Here is an 18,788-nt window from a genome sequence, read left to right as displayed (position 1 = left end):
CACCGTCACGCCCACTCACACTCTCTTACACACTCGCTCACTCTCGCACACACTCGCTCTCTCTCTCTCACACTCACCCTCCCTCCGGTCCTGCCCGCTGCCATCTTCCAGCCTCTACGTTCCAAAACTTTTAGTTTTACTTCTCAAACAAAGAAAATCTGTGATTAAGGGCAAATATGGGGGCGGGGGGATCTTTCCACCCCACTCCTCATTCTCCTTTTCCCTGAACCTAAAAACATTTTACTGCTCCTTGTTCATTTTCCTGAACAGTATCAGCGCCAGTAAACCTGGGACACCAACCTCGCGTCGAGCAGCCTGCTGCACGGAATCATCTCATTCTAACCCTGTTCTCTTTCCCAAACCCTCCGAACCTGGAGGGTTTTCTTCCTCGTCCATCTTCTTGAATCTTACCCTCCACAAAAAGTAATAGCAACAAGAGGAATATGTGAAGTGCTGACAGGCAGAGTTATTGCTGTGAAGGTGATATGAAGCAGGGTCAGAATGTGAGGGGCATACAATGGACCGGAACAAAAGACAACCAGAACTCAGGTGGAATTCAAGTTCTGGACCAGGCTGAAATTTTTTTTGTTGTGGTGATTTGTTTGGGTCATGGTTACTCTTTGGGGTTCCTAATGTATTCGGCTGAAGCCGCCCCCTGCTCCCTCTCTGATCCAAGCCACCATCGTCTCTCAGGGGACAGTGTTAACAGCCCCTCGCAGGTCTCCTCCCTTTCCCTTTGCCCACCCCAGTCTAGTCTCCGTACAGCTGCCAGGGTGCCCTGTGTCTCCCACCCATTCAAAATTCCACAATGGCTCCCAATTTCACTAAGTAAAGACACAGACGTCTCAGTGGCCCCCAAGGGCCCATGTGACGCAGCCCTCCAGTCCCCACTGGTCCTGTCTCCTGGTCCTCGCACCATTGCTCACTCCATCCAGCACCCAGGCCTTTTGCGTGGTCCTCAGCTGCACCAAGTGGGCCCTCAGCTTGGGGGAGTTCGCCCAAATGCTACCCTCTCATCAAGGCCTACCCTGATCATCCTTTAAAATATTGCCCATTGCTCCTTTGAGCCCCTTGGTCCTCCGACCCCTAGAATCCTCAGTCTTCCTTACACTGTTATACCTTTTCCTTCTTTCTTTTCTTTAAATGTTGTTTTCCTTTATTGATTTGAGAGAGAGAGGAAGTGAGAGGGAGAGAGAAATGGAAACATCGATGAGAGAGAACATCGACTGGCTGCCTCCTGCACGCCCCCCACTGGGGATCAGGCCCACAACCTGGGCATGTGCCCTGACCGGGAATCGAACTGGTGACCTCTTGGTGCAGGGTCGATGCTCAACCACTGAGCCACACTGGCCAAACATACCTTTTTCTTGAATGCATAGCATTTATTACCTTCCAACATACATAAAAGTTACTATGTTTATTGTTTGTTTCTACAAGACCTTACAATATAAACTATAAGGATGAGGATTTTTCATTGTTTTGTTTATTGATGCTTCTGAAGTTCCCTGAACTATGCCTGGCCTACAGAAGATACTCACCACATATTCATCAAGTCAGTGAAAGAATAAACTCTCTTATACCCTGCAGATGACTTTACAGAGAGAAGAGAGATCTGAATGCTAATCTTTGCAAATTCTTTTCTTACCCACCTCTAGGGAATTTTGATGTGGTCTGTCTGACTTCAGAGCACTATCAAGGAGGCATGAAACATAGGTACAACGTGAGGCAGTGTTCGAAGCCGCACCCCGACCCCCCGCAGTACCAGGAGAAGATTATGTACATCGCCGCTGAGGAGGTGGTGTGGGATTATTCTCCCAGCAGGAAGTGGGAGCAAGAACTGAAACGTTCACAGAGAGAGGAGAAGTATGGCCATAGCTTCAGTCCAGCCAGGGAGGGTCCACTCTGCAGTGTCCCCCCTTTCCTGCGGGGGTGTGTGTGTGTGTATTTAGGATACACTTCCTTACAGATAACTTCAGAGTGTGCATGTGTGGTATCTTACATTACAGAGGACTTCAAATCTCTCTAAATATCTACACAACGTCGGTGCACTGTCTCTTCCTGCCCCTCTTCCCCCTTCTGGTACCCTATTTTCCACGGGTGTTGCATCCGACTGCACCACTCGGAAGTTGAAGAACGAAACTGCAGCTATGTTTAACATCGGAACCAGTCAGATGCTTCTTTGTCTCCATCCATCACCACCTGTTCTCCTGAGAATCTCAAACCAAAGACACTATGATTTCCTTCTCCAATTGTCTCTCTCACTTTTTATTTACTTATCAAAACTAAAATCTTACTCTGAAAATATGTTTTAAAGTATGGAGTAAGTATCCAACAATCTTACCAGAATGAATATATTTTTTTAAAGAAAGAAGAATTACTTTCTAAGGTGAATAGCTTCTAGTTATGAATAAATTGCATTATTTCAATAAGAAGCTCTTCCATGTGGGACTGTATCTAATTTAATTGTTAAATTAACTAATTTGTGGGTTTTGCTTTTGTTTCCATTTTCTCTAAGTGAAACAGACATATATTTGGATAAAACTGGGATGTTTCTTGGGTCCAAATATAAGAAGGCCGTGTACCGTCAATACGACGACATCACGTTCACAAAGCAAACAAAAAGAAATGGAGATGAGCAGCATCTGGATATACTAGGTATGGGTACAGAGTAAGGCTGGTTCTGGGGTTTGGTCTCCAACCCCTGGAGATGGTGGCACACACTGGGGACGCTGTCAACTTCCATCTCGACAGAGGACGATGCCTGTCATTCTAACTCTAACTGGTTTTCCTGGAAACCGAGTGAGTCCAGCCTTGTCTAATGGAAAGACACTGGAAAATGACCACGGTCAGTTTCGCATTGCCCGGCTTGTTGTACTCAGACTCCGAGATTTCTGGATCTGGGAGGGACCTCGGAAACAGCATTTAGAGATAACTGCATTTAAAGTAAACGGAGGCCCAGAAACTCTTCTATAGTGAGGCGGGGACATCTTTGTTCACATCTGTGTTTAACTTAAACACGTCAATGTTAAGACTTAATTTCATCTCTGTGCAAGAGTGAGAACAAGGAGCCTTTCCTTCCACCCTTGACAGGAAACCTGCACGGCAGCCACACGTAACATTCTCCCAGGTCACGTGGCATTTCCGCAGGTCACATGATGGCTCTGTATGTCAGACGGCTGTCCCATGTTGCACAGTAGTTCCCGCAGTCACGTGGCCTTCCCGCGTGCCCAGTCTTGCTTGGGCCCCGCTGTCTGCGTATCTATCAAAGGACTCGGCATGAGACCCCGAGAAGACGGATTGTCACAGGCGAAGGGGAATGGTTCTTGTTCTTGGCTCCTGGTCAGCGTGTCCCTTTTTGACTTCTGGAGGGAGGGCTGTGCTGTCCAGTTCCCACTGCTTCTAGATGCTTCTCTATCTTTAGTAACAGCAGGATGTTTGTTTTCTCTGGGATTCTGGCTGAATGAAACGCGCAAAGCAACACAATATGACCCTCTAGACTCCATCATCATTTATCCAAAAGAAAACAGGAAATAGAAAAGAAAACACAAACATCGTGTTTGAGAAGGCAGACTCGCCACAGGGGTCAAAGAGGTGTCGGCACGCGTAGGCAGTGTTCGCCGGGGCTCCTCGGGGCTCTGGTTTGGGGGATTATAGCACGGGTTTGAGGAGCGCCCTTTCTGCTTAGTTCATCGCAACATGGTCTCTGTCTTAGAATTTGGGGAGCCAACCGTTCAATCTGCTTCCACATGGGAGATTTATAACAAATGTTGTATCTTCAGTCCTTAGCCTGGGGTGGAAGAGAGAAAGAGGGAAATAAAGGGTCTTCAGGCTGTGAGAGAGAAACTTACCCTGGGTCATAAGAAGGCCTTGCAGCTCCTCCCAATTTTCCACTAGGATGAAGGGGGGAGAGAATTGAAGGCTTAAATGATGAGGTGGCTCAAGAAAGCAGATGTAGTGCTCCATTTCTAAAGTGTGTGTTTTGTATGCATTAACTGATGCTCCTCAAAGTAGGTTTTCTGGAGATGGAGCTTATAAAAATTCCAGGTGACTTCATATTTCCAGGCAAAAGTCATGTTTTAGAATATATGTGCCCTTGTGTGCGTAGCAGCACTATTTACAGTTGCCAAGATCTGGAAACAGCCCTGGTCGGTTTGGCTCAGTGGTTAGAGTGTCAGCCTGTGGTCCAGAGACACTTGGGTTTGGTTCCTGCTAAGGGCACGTACCTCGGTTGCAGTTTGTCCCGGCCCTGGTTGGTCGTGCGGGTGGCAGCCACTCAATGTGTCCCTTTCACGTCGATGATTCTCTCTCTCTCTCTCCCTCCCACTCTATCTGAACAAAAAATGGAAAAATGTCCTCAGGTGAGGATAAAAAAAAAAAAAGATCTGGAAACAGCCCAGTGTCCATCAATAGATGAGTGGATAAAAAAGCTGTGGTACATGTACACAATGGAGTACTATGCAGCTATAAGAAAGAAAGATCTCTTATCCTTTGAGACAACATGGAGGGACCTGGAGAGTATCATGCTAAGTGAAATAAGCCAGTCAGAGAAAGACAAATACAACATGATCTCACTTATTTGTGGAATATAAGGAACAAGGTGGGCTGATGAATGAAATAGACCCAGAGACACAGAAAGGAGTACGGTTCAGACTGACCAACCTCAGAGGAGGGGGGTGGAAGGGCAAGATGAGATGAGATGAACCAAAGAACTTATATGCATGTGTGAGTAACCAATGGACATAGACAACAATGCCAGGGGGTGGGGAGACTGGATGGGGAAGAGGGTGTCTAGGGGGAAAAAGGAGAAACATCTGTAACAAAAATAAATTAATAAAAATTGGGGGGAAAAAAGAAAGAAATTAGCAAAGATCCACTTGTTAAATGTGATTGTATTTCATTCAGCGCATGTTAAGGAAAAGGATAAAAATGTTACTGTGTAAATACTTAGAGGACAGATGACGCTAATTTAAAATAAATAAAGATTACTTACACGTTTTTCTTTTTACATTTGCTAGGTCCTTTAATATTTGCCACTCCTGGCGAGAAAGTCCGAATTATCTTTAAAAACAAAGCCTCAAGACCATATTCTATTTATGCCCACGGAGTAAAATCAGAGAATTTCCCTATCATTCCAACACAGCCAGGTAACTGCTTTGGAAGAAAGTAAAGCCTCTTAGCTTTTATACAGGACTGTGGTGGTAATGTTCTTTCTTAAATGCAGGTGTAGTTCCAAATGAGAAAGACCAGTGGACTAGTCAGAAGGGCCTGAAAACTTGGTAGAGCAGTTCCTTTGGCAAACTGAGTTTGCTTCCAGGAGGGGGCACCCTGTGCAAAACTCTCCAGGGTACACAGTCTCTGCTCTAAGGCCACCCCCCTTGCACCTGTCCACGGGTCCAGCGGCCATGTGTTCTTATATTCAATCTCCCTAAGGCAAATGCTAAAGTAGGAGTTGGGTATGAGATGCAGTGTGTGAGGGAGGGGCAGGGGTAGAGTTGAGGTGCTACGAGGAAGTGACGACCCTCATGTTCTCATTCTCACCACTATAGAGAATGCCATTCAGCGTTCTCAACGTGGAAGATAATGAAAAGCTTTTCATGTAAATGCCCAGAAAGCTGACTCTGAAACGTGATTTGTGTGCAAGGAGTACCCTTGGGATCCATGACAGTGGGAAGGAAGACGAGGGAGCAGTATTGAGCAGGGGGAGAGGTTGAACAGAGATGCGGCCTCAGTAGAAGTCACCACCGGCCCTACAAGAAATTCTGACGATAGGGTGGCCCTGAGTTGTCCTGAGTTGGGGTGAGAACTGGCTCCTTATGTCCCTGTGCCACCAGACTGGTTCCATGCCAGGGGCTGGTTCTGCCCCAGCATGGCCTGGGACATTTCCAGTGTCAGGCAACCTCCAGGTTCCTGCCTTATGCAGGAAAGATTTCAAGAGCGAGTCAGAGAGCAAATGAAAACAAGTTTTATTCAGGTAGAAACCGAGAGAGAGGCCAGGACACAGGGCCGTTGTGAAAGAAGTGGAAGTCTGAGTCTCAGGAGACACAGGCCAACCCGCAAGGGAGCTGTCTGAGCACGAGGCCAGTCAGTTCCTGGGAGTTCGTGTGTTTCCAAGGGTAGGTTATTTCTGAACTGTCATGCCCAATTCTGACTCTGCCTTCTTGTTGGGGGGAGGGGGTCTTGTTACTAACATGGTCCTTTCCAGAGTGTCATGGTGGTTCACAATGGAATAGTAAAATAGGTGTGAGTTGCCATTACAGTGATGGTATAAGGAGCTTTGGGGTCAGTCTCTGGTCAGTTTTCCTCCCTCTTGGAGTCATCTGGTATTAGTCAGTCCCTACTGTTGATTTCTGTGACCACCTCAGGGGTTTCCTGCATGAACTGTTTCCCTTTGACCGTGAGCGGGGCTCCCATGAGGGGGCCTGGCGGTTCGTTGGCCTGTGATGTCAGCTCCTACTTTCTCCCTCCGCCTGTCCGAAGTTTCCCCGAACTCCTTCCTGCCCCGCCTCCCCTGCAGAGTCACGGGTGCAGGCCCGGGCAAGGTGGGTAGGCAGCCGGCGGAGCCGTCTTCCGTTGTTCAAGAGGGACCTGAGCGGGGTGTCCAGAGTGTCACCCGTATCTCCCCACAAAAGCAAAAAGTTCTAGAAATTGAGGGTGTCAAGGAAAGAGGCAAAATCAAAGAGGGAAACTTTATGGGGCACAGGGAACGAAGGTAGATTTCGATGTGGTCGGAATATTCCCCCTTGATTTGAAAAGCCAGCTCCTGTGGTGGCACCAACATGAATCCCCTATGAAGGGTGTTTGCGAGTCAGTACTCGGGACTGGTCAGGGAAGGCTCACCTTCCGTGTGCTCCACAAACCCTCCCGAGAGCCTGCTGCACCCAGGCAGCGTGGTGCACTGGACGGGGAGGGCGAGCAGTAAGCAGATTGTTAGCAGTTTGGAAGCAGGGAGGCTGGGGAGAGGCTTGGTTAGTGGAGGATGAAAACGATGTCACAGGTGCTTGGGAAAGTTAATTTTAAGCGTCTGGAAGTGGGCGATGGAGGATTACACAGTGAGGAGTGAGGGTGGGGCATCAAAAGAACTTTCCTGCAAGAGTCCGGGAGATTCCAGTTCTGCAGGGGTAATTCAAACAGCCATGGGGTGGGAAGGAGGCTTATGTAGTCCTCAGACTGGGAGGTCCAGAGCTGGGATTCAAAGCAAGTCCGTTGCCTGAGTTATCGTCACTACAATAAATGTTGAATGGATGAATGAATGAATGAGATATTTAATCATTGTCATTTTTCAATGGCAGAATCACTGTCAGGTTTCAATCTAGTAGCCCTGACAACGTAATGCCCACCACTGATGGTGGCGTTGGACGTACGCTGTGGCCCAGGTAATGCAATGTCAAGAGTTCCATCTGCATCGTCTGGGCTAATCCCCAAATCCCCATCTCATGTGCCTGAGGAAGCAAGAGCTCAGAAATGTAGATACACTAAGGTCACAACGCTGGGAGCAGTAGAGCCAGAGAGGAGAAAAAAAAAAGAGGAATCTGCAACCAGTTACCTGCATAGCTTCAGCATCGTTGTCTGGGTCTCCATGAAGACATGCGATTTAAAAGGTTCCATATTAATATGCTGTATTTGCTTATTTTAGGAAACATCCAAACATATATTTGGCAGATTCCTGAAAGAACCGGTCCTACCTCGAAGAGCTTTGAATGCATACCTTGGTTTTACTATTCCACTGTGAACCCGGTGAAGGTAAACTTGAAATCAAATCTGTGTTTCATCCTATCTCCTCTTAGAAATTATAATGGAAGGAAGAATGAGTTTATTTTCTGTTTTCCAAAAAAAATCTTAGTTCTGTATAAACTTTCTATTAAGTAACCTAAATGCTGCATTTTTCAAGAGCAAAGTAAATTATTATACTATGACTACTTAGATTTATGACAGTTTTCAGAATGTCACTTGGAATATCCTCTTCTTTGTTTCATTGAGTTGGATCTGAGTCACAGAAAATAAAGTACAGAGATTAAATTCTATGATTAATGAGAAATAAATGTATACATATTGCTTTTTTTTTAACCTTCAACTCTGGAGTTATAGTTTATTTGCATTTACACACACACAAAAAAGAGTTCCTGCTTTGGACTTCTACTTATTTTGGCCATTTTCTGCCTGGAACAAAAGTCTGCTCAGACATTCAACCCAGAATCAAAATCAAAATAAAGCAAGACTCCCAGCCGGAGAAGGCTGTGTGGACGGGGACATCACAGGAGAAGTGATCTGAGAGCTTTAGATATCTCTGCCAACCAACTCCAAAGCCAGGAAACTCGAATTAAAAGCAAAGTCCTGTTCTTCCATTCAGTGTTCAAAAATAGCGCTTAAATCCCCTGAGGAGTGTGTCTAAAACCCCTTTCAGGGATGTGTTGTTCTCATTTGATTTCAACTCCAGTAAGTGAGAGGAGACCATTTCTCTTTGATCAAGGACGTAACATGTCGTGTTTCTTATTCTCAGACTTAGAACCCTAAACATTAAGAACTTGGGATCTGACCTCACGAGAACTAAAACTCAATTCCACTCTTTTTATTGACTGTGGCAAATTTTTCCTTGGGGGCGTGACTGATAATCTTGCTTTGTCTCTTCAGGATCTTAACAGCGGGCTGGTAGGCCCTTTGATAGTGTGTCGCAGACACAGCAAACCTAGCATCGTTCACCGTGTTCTCCACTTCATGATTTTTAATGAGAACGAATCCTGGTACTTTGAAGACAATATCAACACCTATTCCCTAGACCCGAGCAAAGTAGACAGGAAGGATAAGACTTTTGCCCTCAGCAACCAAATGCACGGTATGTCCGCTGACCGGCCGCCGACTGTAGCTGTGGGTTGTTTCCCACAGACGGAGCAGGTGAAGCTTCCAATTTGTCAGGATCAGCACAGTCCGGAGAACATGGTCCCAGAGAGCTGGGCATGTGGCACATGGACCAGGAGTCCACCGACTTTTTGCTCAAAGGACCGAGAGTAGAATTGGGGCTGGCGGCGGCTGCGGGGACCGAGGCCCCATCCGTCTCTGCCGTCCTCCCCCCGCCAGGGTAGCACAATAGCCCGGTAGACAAGAGACCGACAAACGGAAGTGGACATGAGCCCACACAACTTCATTTATGAACGCTGAAATTCGTGTGTCATGTAATTTTCACACATCAGGAAATATTTTGTTTTTTAAATATTTTTTCAGTCACTTAAAAATGTGAAAACCATTCTTTGCTCTTAGGCCATCGAAAATGCAATGAGCCCCGCCTGGTTTGGCTCAGTGGTTAGTTCTGGCCCAAGGACCAAAGGGTTGCGGGTTTGATTCCCGGTCAAGAACACATACTTGGGTTGCATGTTCCGTCCCAGCCCCGGTTGGGGTCATGCAGGAGGCACCCAATGGATGTGTCTCTCGCACATCCATGTTTCTCTCCATCTCTCCCTCCTTTCCACTCTATTTAATAATTAATAGAAAAATATCCTCAGGTGAGGATTAACAAAAAAATTTGTAAAAAGGAAAAGAAAAATGCAATGAATGGGCTGGACCTGGCCTGTGGGCTGTGACCCCTACCTGAGTAGTGTGACAATTGACTATACCTTTGGAGTCATGCGGGCAGTGGGCACCAAGACCACCAGCTGCCATCTCTGGAGGGCCTTGCCAAACACTTTTTCAAACACTTCACCTGGATGAACACAGGGACAGTGGGGTTGGAGGTAAGCTGGAGAGCGCATGCCCCATGCTCTCTTCCCCACCCCATTACCCAAGGACCTTCACAGGCAGAACTTTTAAAATCCCCATGCCTGTCAACAAAATTCTTTTTCTCTTTTTCTTTATTGATTTTAGAGAGAGAGGAAAGGAGAGGGAGAGAGAGAGGTTGAAACATCAATGGGAGAGAACATCAATTGGCTGCCTCCTATGTGCCCCCCACTGGGGATCAGGCCCACAACCTGGGCAAGTGCCCTGACCGGGAATCGAACCAGCGACCTCTTGGTGCAGGGTCCACGCTCAACCACTGAGCCATACCGGCCGGGCTGAACAAAATTCTTTTATAGGTTGATTATGACAAGGCTCGTTCTGTTCATGACCTTCTCCATCTAGAATCATAGCAATAAGACAATTATTCAAATAGAAAGCACACCAACAATCTCAATCACAATCTTACTGAATCAAGTCATTAGGAATCTTAGGGAAATGACTAGGTAAGGGATCCTTAACGAAGGCAAATCTGAATATGATCATTTCTAATTTCTTAGTTTTTCCCCTGCAAGAAATATATGTAAACTTAGCATTAATTTAAGGACTACCTCCGCTCTGATTATCCTCTCAGTAGGCATCACAGAGGGCACACGTACTGTACTGGCCCTAAGGAGATGCACAGGCCCATCTTCTCTCCAGTGGTTTGCGGTGGGGGTCTGCAGACCGTGCATTGTTACAGTGCAAGGCTGACTTGGGGGGATGCTATAACAGAAACAGAAACCCAGGGCTGTCTTTTAAATTCCTATTTGAAGATCAAGAGAGGTTTCACAAAGGGAAGCAACATTTGCATTTTTAAGGATGCACAATAATCTGTCTAGCAGAAAAGAAGGGAAATGTAAACTAAGGTACTAAGAAAAAGTCAACAGAATTGTGGAAGCCCACGGATACCCTGTTAAGATGTAGACTTGATCTAAATGAGGGCTTCTCACACTTGCCTCTATGGACATTTTGGGCCAGATAACTCTTTGTTGCGTAGGGCTGGCCTGTGCATTGTAGGATGTTTAGCAGCATCCCTGGTCTCCATCCCGTAATTGCCAGTAGCCCCGTCCCCCACATTGTGGCAACTAAAAATGTCTCCAAGCATTGCCAGTGTCCCGCTGGAGGCACCAAGTGCCTGAGCGAGGGCGATGTGGAACAGAGGGTTAGCAGTCCTTCAAGCCCCTGTGCGCAAGTGTGGTCCATGGTCAGCAGCGCAGCACCATTTGGAAGTTTGTCAGAAATGCAGAATTTTAGGCTTCACGGACCTAGTACATCATAATCTGCATTTTAAAAACTTTTTATTGAATGTGTTGGGGTGACATTGGTTAGTAAAATTAAATAGGTTTCAGGGATACAGTTCTATAACACATCATCTGTATATTGTATTGTGTGTTCACCACCCAAGTCAAGTCTCCTTCCATCACCATTTAGCCCCCCTTTACCTTTGCCTGAGGAGACATATCAGCAAAAATATTGCTCGAAAGATGTGTGGAATTTCACTGCCTGTGTTTTCCTTTAGGAAGTTTATAGTTTCATGACTCACATTTAAGTCTTTTATTCATTTTGAGTTTATTCTTGTGTATGGAGTTAGTTGGTGATCAAGTTTCATTTTTTTGCATGTAGCTGCCCAATTTTCCCAACACCATTTATTGAAGACACTGTCTTTACCCCATTGCATGTTCTTGCCTTCTTTGTCAAATACAAATTGACCATAAAGGCGTGGATATGTTACTTGGCTCTCTATTCTGTTTCATTGATCTATATGCTTGTTCTTATGCCATTACCATGCTGTTTTGATTACTATGGCCTTGGAGTATAGTTCGAGATCAGGTAGTGTATACCTCCGACTTTGTTCTTTCTCAAGATTGCTGTGGCTATTCAGGGTCTTTTGTGATTCCATATAAGTTTTTGGAGTATTTATTCTATATTCTTAAGACATGCCATTAGTATTTTAATAGGAAATGCATTGAATCTATAGATTGTTTTTGGAGTATGGACATTTTAATTATGTTAATTCTTCTAAGCTATGAACATGATATATTCTTCCACTTATTTATATATTTTTCAGTTTCAGTAATGTTTTAAGTTCAGATCTTTTATCTCCTTGGTTAAATTTATTCCTGGGTACCTTATTTTTATTGTAACAATAGTAAATGGGATTTTCTTAATTTCTCTTTCTGATAGTTTATCGTTGGTATATAAAAATGCCACTGATTTCTGAATATTAATTTTGTATCTAGATACTTTACCAAATTCATTTATCAGTTCTAGTAGTTTGTTGGCGAAGTCTTCAGTGTTTTCTATACAGTATCATGTCATCTGCATATAATGGCAGTTTTACTTCCTCCTTGCCAAGTCATATGCATTTTATTTTTTCTTCTTGTCTGATTGCTGTGGCTAGGACTTCCAGTACCATGTTGAATTAAAGTGGTAAAAGCAGACATCCCTGTTTTGTTCCTGTTCTTAATGGAAACAGTTTTAGTTTTTGCCCATAGAGTATGATATTGGCTGTAGGTTTGTCATATATGGCCTTAATTATGTTGATATATGATCCCTCTATTTCCACTCTATGAGAGCTTTTATCTTAAATGGGTGCTGGATTGTATCAAATGCTTTTTCTGCATCTATTGATAGGATCATGTGATTTTTATCCTTCATTTTGTTTATGTGGTGTATTTAGTTTATTGATAAGTAGATATTATACCAACCTTGCATCTCTGGAATAAATCTCACTTGATCATGGGTTATGAACTTTCTAATGTATTGCTGGATCTGGTTTGTTAATATTTTGTTGAGGATTTTAGCATCTATGTTCATTGTGGATATTGGCCAACAATTTTCTTTTTTTTGTAGTGTCATTATCTAGTTTTAGAAATACAGTAATGCTGGCCTCTCAAATTTTTTGAAATAGTTTGAGAAGAATAGGTGTTAATTCTTTAAATGTTTGGTAAATTTGCCTGTGAAGCCATCTAGGCCCAGATTTTTGTTTGCTGGGAGTTCTTTTTATTCTTTATTATTGCTTCTATTTCATTAGTTGTAATTGGTTTATTTAGATTTTCTGATCCTTCCTGATTCCGTTTTGGAAGATTGTATGTTTCTAAAAATGTATACACTTTACCCAAGTTGTCCAATTTGTTGGCATATAGTTGTTTCTAATATTTTCTTACAATTCTTTGTATTACTGTACTGTCCATTGTTAATTCTCCTCTTTTATTTCTGATTTTATTTATTTGGATCCTCTCTCTTTTTTCTTCATAAGTCTGGTTAAAGATTCATCCATGTTGTTCTTGTTTGTATTTTCAAAGAACCAGCTCTTGGTTTAATTGATTTTTACACCATGTTTTTAGTTTCATTGTCATTTATTTCCACTCTAGTCTTTATTATTTCCTTCCTTTTACTTACTCTGGGCTTTGTTTGCTGTTCTTTTTCTAGTTCTTTTAGGTATAGGATTAGATGTGTTATTGAGATTTTTCTTGTTTCTTGAGGTAGGCCTATAATTTTTCTCTCAGGACTGCTTTCACTGTGCACCACAGATTTTGGGTTGTTGTGTGTTCATTTTCATTTTCATTTGTCTCCAGGTAACTTTTAGTTTTTTCCTTGACTTCATTGTTCATCCATGCATAGTTTAATAGCATCTTCTATAGCCTCAATGTGTTTGAGTGCTTTTGTTTTGTTTTGTTTTTGTTGTTGTAATTGATTTTTAGTTTCGTACCATTTTTGTCAGAGAGGATGCTTGATAGGCTTTCAATCTTCTTGAATTTATTAAAGCTTATCTTGTGTCCTAGCATTTGGTCTATCTTAGAGAATGTTCCACATGCACTTGAAAAGAATGTATGTTCTGCTGCTTTGGGATAAAATGTTCTGTAAATATCAATTAAATCCTTCCAGTCCAGTATGTTGTTTAAGGTCACTATTGCCTTGTTGATTTTCTGTCTGGAAGTTCTATCCATTGATGTCAATGGGTGTTCAAATTCCCAACTATGACAGTATTACTGTTGCTCTCTCCCTTACTGTCCACCAAGATTTTCTTTATATATTTAGGTGCTCCTATGTTGTGTGCATATATGTTTATAAAGGGTTTTATTCTCTTGTTGGATTGGTCCCTTTAGTTTTATGTAATGTCCTTCTTTGTCTCTTGTTATGGCCTTTGTTTTGAAGTCAATTTAGTCTGATATAAGAGTTGCTAACTCAGCTTTGTTTGTTTGTTTGTTTTCACTTTCATGGATTTTTTTTTTTTTTTTTATCCCTTCACTTTCATTCTGTGTATCTTTTGTTTTGAGGTGGGTCTACTGTACACAGCTTATATATGGGCCATGTTTTTTAATCTATTTAGCTGCCATGAGTCTTTTGATTAGAGCATTTAATCATTCACATTTAAAATTATTATTGACAGGTACTTATTTATTGCTATTCAATCTTTATACCTATGTTCTCTCTATATATAGTTCTTTTCTTCTTTCTTCTTAAAAAAAGCCTTTTAACATTTCTTACAATACTTGTTTGTTGGTAATGAACTTCTTTAGCTTTCTTTTCTGTTTGAGAAGCTCTTTATTTCACCTTTAATTTTAAATGATAGCCTTGCTGGATAGAGTGGTGTTGGTTGCAGGTCTTTGTTTTTCATCACTTTGAATATTTTATTTCAATCCCTTGAGGCCTGAAGTGTTCTGTTGAGAAATTAGCTGACAGCCTTATGGAAGCTTCCCTGTAGGTAACTAACTATCTTTCTCTTGCCATCTTTAAGATTATCTCTTTGTCTTTAACCTTTGCCATTTAAATTATGATATGTTTTGTTGTGGGCCTCTTTTAATTTTTCTTGATTGGCATTCTCTGTGCTTCCTGAACTTGTGTGACTTTTTTTTTTCCCCCATCAATTTAGGGAAGTTTTCAGCCATTATTCCTTCAAACAAGTTCTTGATCTCTTGCTCACTCTCTTCTCCTTCTGGTATGGTACCCCTATGATGCAGATGTTGTTACATTTGATATTGTCCCAGAGATCCCTTAGACTTTCTTCAGTTTTTAAAATTTGTTTTTCTTTTGGTTGCTCTGCTTGGGTCCTCACTGTTATCTTGTCCTCTAAATTGCTGATTCAGTCCTCTGCTTCATCTAACCTGCTGTTGATTCCTTTGAGCATATTCTTCATTTCAGACATTGTATTTGTCATTTCTGACTGGTTTCTTTTATTTTATTTTTTATGTCATTTTTAATGCTTACTATCTCTGTTTAATTTCTCACTGAGATCATCCATTCTTTCCCTAAGTCCTTGAGCATCCTATAACCATTGTTTTAAACTCTGGTTATCTCCGTTGTTTGCATTTAATTTAATTTTTTTTGAGAGAGAGAGAGGAAGGGAAAGAGATATAGAAACATCAATCAGCTGCCTCCCTCACACACCCACTGGGGATTGAGCCCACAGCCCTGACCAGGTATCAAACCAGGACCTCAGTCCATGGGACAATGCTTAATCCACTGAATCACACCAGCTGGGCTCATTTAATTCTTTTTCTGGGGATATCTCTCCTTTTTTTCATTTGGGTCATATTTCTTTTTCTCCCCATTTTGTCTGCCTTTTTGTGTTTGACTCTGTGTATTAAGTAGGTCTGCCATGACTCTCAAGCTGGTTCTCGGGGCTCTCTGATGTAGGTGCCTTGTGGATCTCAGTGGCACAATTTTCTCGACCACCTGTGCTAGGTTCTCCAGAAATGTTTCTTGTGTGGGTTTTGTGCCCCCTCCTGTTGTAGTTGAATCTTGAATGCTGTTGACCCATTCATGGGTGGAGTTAACCCTCAGGCTGGCTGACTATTAGGATAGACTTCACTCACCATGTATGAGTCACTGTTTAGGAGCTGTGCCCTGAGGCAGAGTTGTTCCCAGCAGGTTATGGTGCCTGCTGGAGTCCACTTTTGCTGTGCCATTTGTGTGGCTAGTTGGGTTGGGTTCTGGTATGGTTTGAAGCCCACCACTGGTTGTGTTGGTTCGGGGGCACTTGGATGGAGTTCTGGTGCAGGTTGATGTCAGACATTGTATGTAACTGTCCTTGGGCTACTTGTCTGGAGTTACCACGCTAGTCACTGATTGTGGTTGTGTCTACTGGGCCTGGATGTGTGGGAGAGGGCTCAAGCTGTGTACAAGGGTTGGCTTCCTCAAACTCTGGGGGCAGATCAATAAAAGGTCCAAGGCTCTCTGAGGTCCACATCCAACTGTCAGCTACTTCAACACTCTCTGGGGTTGGCTGCACTTCCTCCAGAGCCTTTTGAAGGGATTGTAGAGTGGGCCCAACTGGCAGTGCCTCACTGCCCCTTTCCGTGGTGCAAGCTCAGCAGAGTGCAGAGCTGGGCAGGGAGGACAGGACGAGTGGGTCTCTTACTTGAGGCAGGTGGTCAAGCACCCAGTGGGGAGAATGTGGCCCCCACTCCAGAGCCATACCGCTCAGCCTTTGCTAGAGTCTCCAGCTCTGGCTCCCCCAGCAGGAGCACACTACTCTTCCAGGTTGGTGCAGCCAGCTGTCCTCACTGCAGGGCAAGCTCAGCAGGGCGGGGCCGCCAGGACTTTGAAAAACAGATCAAGATAGTCCTTTGTTGGGGTGGCACCAGCCAAGCCTGAGGGAGGAGAGTGAGCTTTGTGCCTCCCCTTAGCTGGGTAGCCACTCGGGCCAGACCAGAGCCTCTGAGGGAGGTGTGCTCTGAAAGTCCCAGTTCTGAGTGCTGTTCCCTTCCCTACCTCCCACCCTGACCCTCCTACTCTAACCCTGTGGATCTCAGCTCAGCAGGGCGGGGCCACGGGGACTTGGGAAGATAGAACAAAATGGTTTCCCATTGCGGGTAATGCTGGGAGAACAGGAGCGCCCGACCCTGGGAAGGCGGTGCCTGAGGGCGGTGTGGGATAGGGACTCGGGACAGGACTTCAGCAGCTGACCCTCCAGGTTCCTCTCTGGGCCACACCGCCCAGGTCTCCTGTTACGACTCCCTTGTGCCCTGGGTTGCCTTTTCTCTACTGGTGGGGCCCGAGAGCGCTCCTGTGTGCTGGCCCGTGAGGAGAGCACCCGGGGTTCCAGCAGACCCCTCCCCGTCCTGGTGGGCGGAGGCCCTGTGAGCGTCACCCCACATGCTGCGCAGCTCCGATCCCGCCAGGTGCTCTGGGTTGGGGGCCCAGCCAGGTGCTCTGGGTTGGGGGCCCAGCCAGGTGCTCTGGGTTGAGGGGCCAGCCAGGTGCTCTGGGTTGAGGGGCCAGCCAGGTGCTCTGGGTTGGGGGCCCAGCCGGGTGCTCTGGGTTGGGGGGCCCAGCCGGGTGCTCTGGGTTGGGGGTCCCAGCCGGGTGCTCTGGGTTGGGGGTCCCAGCCGGGTGCTCTGGGTTGGGGGTCCCAGCCGGGTGCTCTGGGTTGGGGGTCCCAGCCGGGTGCTCTGGGTTGGGGGTCCCAGCCGGGTGCTCTGGGTTGAGAGGCCCAGCCGGGTGCTCTGGGTTGGGGTCCCAGCCGGGTGCTCTGGGTTGGGGGTCCCAGCCGGGTGCTCTGGGTTGGGGGTCCCAGCCGGGTGCTCTGGGTTGGGGTCCCAGCCGGGTGCTCTGGGTTGAGGGGCCCAGCCGGGTGCTCTGGGTTGGGGGGCCCAGCCGGGTGCTCTGGGTTGGGGGCCCAGCCGGGTGCTCTGGGTTGGGGGGCCCAGCCAGGTGCTCTGGGTTGGGGGGCCCAGCCAGGTGCTCTGGGTTGGGGGGCCCAGCCAGGTGCTCTGGGTTGGGGGGTCCAGCCAGGTGCTCTGTGTTGAGGGGCCCAGCCAGGTGCTCTGGGTTGGGGGTCCCAGCATAGGGATGAGACCCACGCTCCCTGGGGGGACTTCTGCAGTTGAGATACTTTTCCGGCTTCTACGCTGCCTGAGGAGGGTGCAGGGGCCAGCCCTCTCCTCATTTCCGCCTTTCTCTCTAGTCTCTACGCGGCTTCTTCTGTAAACCCCGGGACAACACTCCTGTTCATCTGAACTTCAGTTGCTCATTCAGGTCAACTGCTCTGTATTTAACTGTAAATCATTCCGGTGCCCAGAGGAGGTGAGCGCAGCTTCCGCCTCTTCCACAGCCATCCTGAAGCTGCCCCATTATATTGTGTACAAGGTGCTTTTAAAAAAATACACACCCACACCTTTCTTAAAATCCCTTTTTGAACCTAATAATCTCTGTCTACCCACAGCAATTAACGGAAGACTGTTTGGAAATAATCAAGGTCTGACATTTCACGTTGGTGACGAAGTGAATTTTTATCTTATTGGCATGGGGAGTATGTTCGACCTGCACACAGTTCACATTCATGGCCACAGCTTTGAGTACACGGTAAGAGCCCCGGGGAGCTCCGTTTCATCACGTGGCCAGGTAACAGGCTGGAAAGGAGAGGGCCGGAACTGAGGTTCAATGCACACCATCTCTAGGGTATTGGAGGCAAGTAAAGAGTTACACATTTAGCTCTTGATAGCTCATGGACATTGGATAAATGCCTGTGCATTTCTTACTCCCACCTCATTTGACTCAATGAGTAAATGAGACATTGATAATCATCTTTAGTTTTACCCTTTCTATCCCATTTTTTTAAAATTTTCAAACTATCAAACATAAAACACAAGGAAGCCCTGGCCGGTTTGGCTCAGCGGTTAGAGCATCGGCCTGCGGTCCAGAGAGACCCGGGTTCGGTTCCCGCTAAGGGCACGTACTTCGGTTGCAGTTTGTCCCCAGCCCTGGTTGGTCGTGCGGGTGGCAGCCACTCGATGTGTCCCTTCACGTCGATATTTCTCTCTCTCCCTTCCTCTCTCTCCCTCCCACTCTATCTGTACAAAAAAAAAAAATGGAAAAATGTCCTTGGGTGAGGATAAAAAAATAAATAAATAAATAAAACACAAGGAAAATACCATGAGCCCTCATATGCATTTTGCCACATTTACTTTCTTTATATATATTTTTCTGAACGCCATTGACAGCAAATGACAAACATCATGACTCTTCACTCCTAGACTAAAGCATGAGGAATGAGAACACTCTCTGCCCCGATCACAATAACATTATCACCCAAAGTT

At 45.3% G+C, this 18,788-nt stretch overlaps 1 protein-coding gene across 1 annotated transcript in view; it reads left to right on the top strand.

Moving 5' to 3' along the window:
• Positions 1-18,788, top strand: part of LOC118617726 (ceruloplasmin-like) — a 41,706-nt gene that overhangs the window by 19,432 nt on the left and 3,486 nt on the right. Inside the window, exons 12-17 of the mRNA XM_036243703.1 lie at positions 1,656-1,863; positions 2,516-2,655; positions 5,016-5,144; positions 7,634-7,740; positions 8,629-8,830; positions 17,915-18,054. Coding sequence (XP_036099596.1) covers positions 1,656-1,863; positions 2,516-2,655; positions 5,016-5,144; positions 7,634-7,740; positions 8,629-8,830; positions 17,915-18,054 — 926 coding nt within the window. The remainder of the gene's footprint in view (positions 1-1,655; positions 1,864-2,515; positions 2,656-5,015; positions 5,145-7,633; positions 7,741-8,628; positions 8,831-17,914; positions 18,055-18,788) is intronic.

This window comes from Molossus molossus, unplaced genomic scaffold, assembly GCF_014108415.1.
Source record: "Molossus molossus isolate mMolMol1 unplaced genomic scaffold, mMolMol1.p scaffold_m16_p_5, whole genome shotgun sequence".
Taxonomy (NCBI): Eukaryota; Metazoa; Chordata; class Mammalia; order Chiroptera; family Molossidae; genus Molossus; species Molossus molossus.
Note: the sequence above shows the minus strand (reverse complement) of the source record. Positions and strands in the feature narration are given on the sequence as shown.